Consider the following 9,480-nt stretch of genomic DNA (forward strand, 5'->3'; position numbering starts at 1 on the left):
GTTATTTCCTGTGATTAACCTCCAGGGGGCTCCATATCATTCTTTTTGAATGATTTCAATGTGCTTTGCCCAGCGTGATCTTCACTGGTTTCCTGAAAGCCTACATTATCTCATCTGTACATTGGATGGCGATAGAGGTCTTTGAGACTTTCGCAGGGCGTGTCTTCAACAGACCAGACGCCACCAATGCCCTCTTATCATACCATTCAAGGGAAGTGTTTGGAAACGAGAAATTGGATCGATCACATGGTTTTATTTATTTTACTTGTTAATCTCTACACTCGCCGCTCGCAAAGACAATGCCTTCGATTAAAAGTTTAACGTTGACTTGTGACGCGCTGAATGAGCAGGGGACGTTTTCAGAGGGTGACACTATCTCTGGAAAAGTAACCCTGGCCTTGTTAAAGCAGATCACAGTAGATAGCTTTTTCATTAAAGCAACAGGAGACGCAAACGTACATTGGACGACAAAGAGCGGCGATAAGACCCATTCACACTCTGCTCATACAAGATATTTCAAACTAAAGCAGTTTTTATTCCCAGAGGCCTCCAAGGGTAGGCGCTACATTTCTTGTCATTTATGCATGCCTTAACCCAGTGTTTTTCTAACGGGGGTACTAGGACCCCTATGGGATACTTGAGTCCTGCATGGATGCAGCCTGCCTCTGTACGCATGTTTGTGAATGGGTGAAGGATGACTTGCACTTTGAGGATTCCTAAAGACTGGATAAAGCCTTAATGTTTATCCAGAGGATGTAGAAATACTCAGATCTTGTACTTCAGTAAAAGTAGAACTACCAGAGTGTAGTAATACTCTGTTACAAGTAAAAGTCCTGCATTCAAAATGTTACTCAAGTAAACATAAAAAAGAATTAGCAGAATAATCCATTTCAGAATAATATTATATGTGTTGATTACAATTGTGTTTTTATCACAGCTGGTAAAGGTGCAGCTAGTTTTAGCTAGCTTGTGAATTGAATCCATGTTTAACTAAAGTCCTTTGTAAGTGTTGATTATATTTCACATTATTAATACAAATCTGTAAAGTAGTATTACATAATAGGGCAAAATTAGAACTTTGCCCTATTATGTAATTATAGCTTTGCCCTATTATGTAATAATAAAATGTAAAGCAAGCATTTCATGGATAAATATATAAATATTAACACTAAAATCAATTTTCCTTTTAGACACTGTACTTCCCCAAGGAATCCATGTCTACAAATTCAGCTTAAAGATTCCACAAGGGTAAGCGCACAAGACAATCAACCAAGACAGGATATTTGCACTTTCACTGTGTTTTTCTTTGCAAACAGGAACACATAGCCAATCTCAGCACATAACTTAATTTGATTCAATTTAAATTATTGATGTTAATTCATTTCAGATTATATAACAATTATTCGGCTGGTTCTCTATTTCAGAAGCGTGCCTTCATCCTTCAAGGGACCTCATGGAAAGATTGTCTACAAGCTGGAAGCCAAGCTGTCCAGGAGTTGGAGGATGGACCAGACAGTGGAACAGAAAATACTGTTTGTCTCCAGGTGTTATCCAAACCTTCATTCTCTGATGGTGTGTAAAAAAGTGATACTTAGATATACAAATATCAGGTATTGTTATTGGCATCGGTACTAAAAAGATGTCACAGTCGACAGTCATTTTCTCGAACACAGCATTTGTCATCGGGGGTGAAACAGAGAAGATAAAATCAAAATATAGGTATTACACCACATTCTATGTTATTCCTTACTATATCTAGCAATGTAGATAGTCCTACAGTTTAGGGATATGCAGCTATGATTATATATTCCACCACTACCCAACAATAGTGATGCACTTAATTTGGAGGGTTCCAGGTTCAAGCTATTGTGCACAGCAAGCTTGCTCACTGGTTTGGCTTACTAAGACACATATATATAGAAAAGAGCTATCGTAAATGGCATGAGCTTCACATGATAAGTCAAAACTTCTGCATTGATAAATGTCATCCGGAAATGGGATTTAAATTGGTCCTGCTTGAATTTCAATTAAAATGTATTTGCAACGTGTTTACGTAAGTTCTTCAGTAGAAATCTTTTCCAGTTGAAATTGCTCACCATGTACAGTAATGACATAATGTGTGTGTGTACAGTAAACAATAATATTCACAGGAAATGTGAGTGACACACAGTCCTCGTCCCAAGGACTGAAACACTAAGTCATGCAATGTATTGGAAGTGGATCAGAAGTAATAATTTATATAGTTTATTGTGTTCTAGTTGCCCCAAATTGGTGCAACAAAGAAAGAGATGGGACTTTTCTCCAAAGGACAAGCAGACATGGAAGTCACGATTGACAGGATGGCCTACGCCCCAGGTAATAAACAATCTCCTTCAAACAGGGTGGTTCCAGTCATGGAAAGTGTTCCTCTCTGTGATAAATGCAGAAAACCATTCATCACAGACTTGCAAAACAGGGAATTATTTTTAATAAAATAAAGTACTGGTGATATTATAGTTGAATTGTCATATCCTAAGTGTTACTATTGCCAACAAGAACAATATCCAGGGAACTGTAGTAGGTTTGTTTCACAACAGACATGTTGACATGTAATTCCAGGGAAAGCACTTGTGTAACAAATGGCATTAATAACAGCTGCTTACACCTGTGCCCTTGACAATTTAAAACATCTGCCATTAAATTAGTCTGTTGTAAGTGATGGTTTTAGTAAAAAAAAAAGTTGCTAAAAATAATGTTTTGATTAAAGTAATTTGAAGGAAGTAGCCTAAGGAATTGATCAGACAAAGGTTTCCAATAGCATGAATAAAATAATAAGTGGGTGGGGTTTAGCTTTTTAACTCTGTTGATGGATAAGTTGTGTCTCACAGGCATAACAATAAACTGCCTTCATATGAGACACACTCTTTAGCACAGTGCATTGTTCTATGCGGCAATGAATACAAAATGAACAATACATGTTATGTTGTTTTCCTCATAGGTGAAACTATCACAGTTTTGGCCAAAATCAACAATTCCTCGTCCAGTGAGATGACACCCAAATTCCGTTTGGGTAAGAAGGTGATCTACCGTGCCAGAGGTAGTACCAAATGTGAGGAGTGCACTATCATCAAAGTGGTCGAAAACCGTATTCAAGCCCATACAGAGCTGGAAGTCAGGTGTAGAATGAAGATTCCTCTCGATCAGACAGCAACTATCCAGAATTGTGACATCCTCTCAGTGGAATATCATTTAAAGGTAGGCAACAGTGTATCTTTATTGTAAAGAATAACAAGCTGCCTTAAGAAATTGTCAATTAAGTCCTAATTAAGCTGTCATATTTTTCTAAGGTGTATCTGGACATCAGCTTTGCCTTCGATCCAGAGGTCCTCTTCCCATTGGTCGTTGTTCCTTTAGGCTTTGCTCCTGTCCCTCAGCCTGGTATGGCTGCAGGTCCTTATCCAGCGGGAGCTGTTGGGGGCCCAAGCAACAGCGACTTCCCTCCTCCTGCAGTGTCCAGGCGTCCTTATCCTGTCTCCCCATCCTCAGGCAGGTCTGGAAACCCAGGAGCCCCAATGTATTCAGCACCACCACCACCTGTGTACCCAGGTAACCCAATGGTGTTTCCTTGTCCACCAAGTGTTTACCCTGCTCAGCCTGCACATGTGAGTGGGGGCTACAACAACCAAGTGCCTGAGATACCTTTTCCGTATGGAACTCCATTTTCATCTTCTGTGATTCACCCTCCGCCATCTGCCCCAACATTTCAAACACCCCCAGCTGCCCCAGCGATCCACCTATCCCCATCTCTCCCAGTGATCCACCCACCCCCATCTCTCGCAGCGTTCAACCTACCCCCTTCTTATTCACCCTTCAATGTATCCCCAACGGCTCCATCGTACAACCTGGGGCCTTCTGCACCAATGATGAACACAGACTTCCTGGGTCAATCGGATGAAGCTCCTCCAGCATATGCACTCCTTTTCCCCTCCACTACTACTGACAAATCAGTTGCAAAATAATAGTATGATTGCTCGATGACTGGATTTTCTTTTTTAATCATGATCGATCATGATGTTAAAAAAACGAATAGATAGTTCAAAGGTTTAATCCGGTCACTTAATTCGTGTCTTTATTTTTGTTGTTGATTTCTAAGCATGAATGTGATATTGAAAAGGCATTGTGTGCAACATTAACTTTTTGCATGTAAAAAAGTATACCCAAAATATCACTTATGCATTGTATGTGATGGTTGTGTGATGGTCAATTCAGAATGATCATTAGTGTTGCCAGCTGCTAACATAACTACTCAAACTTCAGCCTTCAGTATTGACTGTGTATTTCACGTGCCTTGTTTAACTCAGGTGTCTTTAACTGATCAATCTTTCAGTTGTATTGTTTACAGTGTTTCCCTTAGGTTTACTGCCTTGGCAGGGTGCTGCCGAAACTTTTCGGGACACCCGCATTTTTCTTATCCTCTGGAGCAGAGAGATGAGCTGTGGATTATTGTTATTGATATCGTACAGTAACAAAGTATTTGTACCTTAAAAAGTAATAAAGTACAGTGTTACACTGTACTGTATTACTTTTATTCAAACTGTATTCCATTCTTATCATGTAGCCTACACTTCTTCCTTTCGTTGACACATTTAAATCACCTGACTACAGCATATAACATACCTGCTGCAACCCTGTGCTGCTGCTGCTGCTACTTCTCTCTACCTCATCCTCTATTGCTGGAAGCAGCTCCACCTCTTCTGATCTCTGATATGAAAGCAATCGTGTTCTGATCATATTGAGCTATTGGTGTGAGTCTAACATTAAACAAGCAGTCTGCTTGTCATACATTGCTGACGATACATTTTAAGTGGAAATTTGTTGAGTCACTGCCGCTAAATGCCGGTAGCATCAAGCTAGCAAATCCTGCATTAGCCTCACATCAACAGGTGTAGTAGACAGAACATCCAATTATCCTGAGCTAAAAATAAATAAAAAACACCTTGAATTTCAGGCGGGGCTACGTTGGCAGGGCGCAGCGCCCCGCAAAGACAATGGGGGAAACACTGGGCTACATACTCTATCTGCCTCACTTATGTTTGGAAGCTATTTGAAGAAACTGGATAGCTTAGAGGTAAAATATAGGCCTGAATGTTCTTTGAATTTTACAATCTGTCAATTTTATACCAGAAAACATTTTTTTCTAATAAATACCCAATTCTTTGCAAACCTGATTTGTAATACTCTCAAACTGCCATTTTCTTCCCTGATTTCAATAAAGACTTTTACATATTTAATGTCAGTGTGAACACTAAATTGTATTCTGTTCTATGTTTTCAAGTCTAAGCCACAAGGCAGCACAACACTTATCTCCTGCATCTGATACCTCTCATATTAACATGACATACCTATATTTTTGTATTTATAGATAAACCATTATTCTCATTTTTAAACATTATGTATTTTCATTTAGTAATATTGTACAGTATATAAACCTCTACACACTACAACAGCACATTTAAATATAATACAAATAAATAAATAAATGGGTTGACTAGAATCAGATCTATACGAAAGGCCTTAGTACGTGTCCATGTACAATATAAAATAGATAAAAACAAAGGGTGACATAATTATCAAGTTCCAGTGTCTCTTTATGACCTCAAACACATTGCCTGTGGCTGCCCATCACTTTCAATACCATTCTCTCAGGACCACTTCAAAACATATTACATGGAAATGTCCAATGCAAAATCTACCCACCATCACAAAAAGCAATATTTGAGATCAGTCTGTACAGATTATGAAATATAGCTTTCTTCTTGTTTTTTAACAACTTGATTCCAGATTTGTAATTTCACGAATACCATTTAAATAGCCTAATAATTATATAATATTATTGAACCTATTTTAAGATAACGTTATTTATAGGGCACTTAAGTGGTGTAAAACCTGTATATCTGATTGTGTATGTTGTTGTAATACCTGGTTTGTTTAACAGCATGTTGTATTAAAGGTGTTAACATCATGTGAGCCACACCTTTAATAACCTTAGCGCTGAAACCAGGGGAGGGAATTTAAACTGCGCCCATTTTCAGCTGCACAGTAGCCCACACAACTTGTAGGCTACTATTGGCCAGTTGACAGATTGACTGAACACTATAAAACCCATAATCCTCCCCTTCCTGTAGTCACACCTGTGGTAAACAGAGCCCGTTTTACCGATCCAAAATGTCTCCGATTAAGGACTTCATTGTATCATACGAAGCTTCCAACGAGAAAGGATTTATTTCTCAAGGAGACACTATCGCAGGCACAGTCACTTTCACTTTGTCTAAAGAAACCGAATTGAAGGTGCTGGTGGTGAAAGTCAAAGGGAACGCTCGTGTACACTGGACAGAGGGAACCGGAGATAGACGGAAATCGCGCACTGCGCACAGGAGATACCTCAAACTCAAAGAGTACTTAGTGCCAGAAAATGACAAAGGTAGGCAATATAAATGCGTTGGCCTTTTGATTTTCGCAACTTTTCTCAACACTTGGATGTTATTTTAATATTATGGGTGTTAATTTGATAGATCTATGTGTTAGGGTTGTTACTGTATTGGCCTACTTGTATTGCTTTTAATATTGGTAATCTCTGCACTGGTTGCTTCTCATATGAATGATTTACTTGCAAATTACACTTCCATTACTTATATAGATAAGCTGTTTAAGAAAATATAAAAAACATTGCTGACAATGACAGGTAGCCTAAAAATGCATCTTGAATGAATGTTGTGTACTAATGTGTACCATATACTTTATTATGCTTTATATTTTATAAATCTACACAATTTGACCTACTGCAAATAAACAGAAATGGATAGGGCTACACAGGAACTTCCTGGAACCACCCAAATCCCTCAATCTAATACGCATGCACAAAGTAGCCTACATATGCTAAATAAAGCCTCTGTCATTTGTCAGGTCTCTACAAAACGTTAAATAAATCTCACTTATTTTGCAGGCACTGCACTCCCAAAAGGGGCCAATTGCTTTAAGTTCAGTTTCACAATCCCACAGGAGTGAGTACACATTACTAGCATATAGCATACTGTGTCATTGTTTGCTTTTGACCAATTACTGCATCTTGTTCTGTCTTACAGGGACATGCCATCATCCTTTAAGGGGTTTCATGGAAGAATTGTCTACATGCTTGAAGCAAAGATGTCCAGGAGCTGGCGTCCATCTTCTGTAGTCCAGCAAGAGCTCAAGTTTGTGTCAAAGTCCTTGTCACACCCTCGCTCTGTAATGGTAAATGGAACCCTAATAAAACGTGCTATGAATTTGATCCACTATTTAGACTTTCTAGAGGAGTTGTGTTTTAAGTCTAAAATGGAGAAAATTCAATTTAATACATTATGGAGAGTTTTCCCATTATGATATGTAACATTTGAGGAATCAGGATGGCCTAATCTAAAGGGAAACAGCAAGATACATTTTTCAACTGAATTTATAATTTCCACTATATGAGGCATTCAGTTCATATGAAATCATGTTTGTCTGTATTATTTGTTCTAGTGTCCCCAGTCTGGTTCAGTGGAAAAAGACAAAGGAAAGGTGCAAATGTCTGCTACCGTTAACATGAAGGTTTGCTCTCCAGGTAAAATCACCAGCTTAATACAGTGTGTATATACTGTATGTGTAATTATTTTGTTGTGGTCATCTTATTTTATGAAGGAACATTTGCATAATCAGATGTTATGATTTGTTTTTGATAGGTGACACTTTAACTGTTGTTGCCAAAATCCGCAACTCTTCATCCAAAAAATTGAAGCCCAAAGTCAGTTTACAGCAGAGAATAGTGTACCGCGCCGAAGCCTGCACTGATGTCAGCGACCTAAGTCTGTACAAAATGGAGGGGGACACTATCACATCAGGCTCAGAGGAAACTTTCTCATGCCAAGTGAAGATTCCTGGCGATGCAAATTGCAACATCCAAAACTGTGAAATCCTCTCAGTTGAGCATTACGTCAAGGTGTGTAAAAGGTCCTGTTACACTTAATTAATTGCATTAATGACTTGCTTTTGTTTGCAAATATTGGTGGTAAAGCAAGTGGAGCGCCATCAATTATTGTCTAACATCACACAATTCAACAAAATTAGAAATGTAAAACAACACACCAGCTTATGTATACATGTTTATAGTATAATCCAATAATAGTGTTTATAGTCAATCAGACTGCATGATCAACTTAATAAATAGTTCCATAAATGTTTTTTTATTAAAAAACTCTCTGATGTAGACAGATTTTACTTCTTGTTTTGTTTCTGTTTCCAAGGTGTACTTGGACATCAGCTTTGCCATTGACCCTGAAGTGAAGTTTCCACTGGTCATCATTCATTCAAGCTTGGCTGCCCTTCAATCTGGTCAGGCTGTGGGGCCTTACCCGGCTGGGGCTTTTGGGGCCCCAACTTACACCGACTTCCCTCCCCCTGCCTTCCCACCGGGACCCTACCCTGTACTAGCAGGCCCAGGTGCTTATGGGTTCCCAGCACCAGATCTCAGTCAACATGCAAACATGACAAGTGGCTACAATAACCAGTGGCCACAACCTGCTGCTCCATATGGTTTTTCAAATGCTGCTTCACCTCCGTTTCAGCAGGGTACAGAACCTCCACCCTACATGTCCCTTTTCTCCCCTCCTCAGGACGACTTAGGTAGGACTGGGTCCGATTATAAAAACTAAGCTTCAAAAGGAAAACAACATAACTAATACAAAAAGACTAGCTACCTCAGTAAGAGTTGTTCTTTTCTTCAGAGCTGTATATGTGAAAAACAATTTCATTTGTAAAGGGTGTGTTCTGATCTACAGTAGAGCCAAAATAACCTGTTTTGTGTGTTTGTAACTGGGGTGGAGTGCTGCTCCCTTTATCTTTGACTGTCCCTTTCAGAAACCAGACTTATGTTTTAAATATCTCAAATGCACTCCTGCACTAAATGTCAAGCTAATATCAGCAATAAAGCATTCTAACTTTAACCATTGTGGGACTGCAGTATTTGTTCAGTCGTTGATGGTGATTTTCCATTTGTTTCATGCAAAAAGGGAAGTTCTGTAACAAACGATAAAGGAAGCTCACATACATTGGACAGACAAAAGGGGTGAGATCATACAGTGCACACAAAACATACTTCAGACTGATTCACTCAAATGGTTGGCCATATGTATGTGTTGGCCTTTGATTTACTTTCTCATATGAACACTAGACACTTTGTCCAAATAAATTATTTAAATGTTGTTTAAATAATTATAAAATTATAAAAAATATGACTATTGTTTTCTTCCGCATTCGACTACAAGTAAGTACAATACCCAATATTGAGAAGTTTTGTTTTGAAACTAACATTTTAACTTAGCCATGTTGGTTTTCAAAAAGCTGACTTTTCAAAAGTCACTTTTTAGTTATCTGTTCTGGTTTACAGTCAACACATGACTGTAAGGGTTACAGGAAAACAGGAAATTC

At 38.6% G+C, this 9,480-nt stretch overlaps 2 protein-coding genes across 2 annotated transcripts; both read left to right on the forward strand.

The window, feature by feature from the left end:
• Positions 1-299: 299 nt before the first annotated feature.
• LOC117453061 (arrestin domain-containing protein 3-like) lies at positions 300-5,230 on the forward strand. The gene is made up of 6 exons (XM_034091918.1): positions 300-555; positions 1,191-1,248; positions 1,425-1,572; positions 2,259-2,355; positions 2,978-3,234; positions 3,327-5,230. Exons 1-6 carry the CDS (start codon positions 300-302, stop codon positions 3,996-3,998), a joined length of 1,488 nt encoding a protein of 495 aa, XP_033947809.1. The 3' UTR covers positions 3,999-5,230.
• A 953-nt stretch (positions 5,231-6,183) lies between these two features.
• Positions 6,184-8,996, forward strand: LOC117452864 (arrestin domain-containing protein 3-like). The gene is made up of 6 exons (XM_034091662.1): positions 6,184-6,460; positions 6,983-7,040; positions 7,122-7,269; positions 7,537-7,618; positions 7,737-7,993; positions 8,298-8,996. The coding sequence occupies exons 1-6, from the start codon at positions 6,205-6,207 to the stop codon at positions 8,703-8,705; spliced, it is 1,209 nt and encodes a 402-aa protein (XP_033947553.1). The 5' UTR covers positions 6,184-6,204; the 3' UTR covers positions 8,706-8,996.
• The last annotated feature ends 484 nt before the right edge of the window (positions 8,997-9,480 follow it).

Source organism: Pseudochaenichthys georgianus, chromosome 9 (assembly GCF_902827115.2).
Source record: "Pseudochaenichthys georgianus chromosome 9, fPseGeo1.2, whole genome shotgun sequence".
Classification (NCBI taxonomy): Eukaryota; Metazoa; Chordata; class Actinopteri; order Perciformes; family Channichthyidae; genus Pseudochaenichthys; species Pseudochaenichthys georgianus.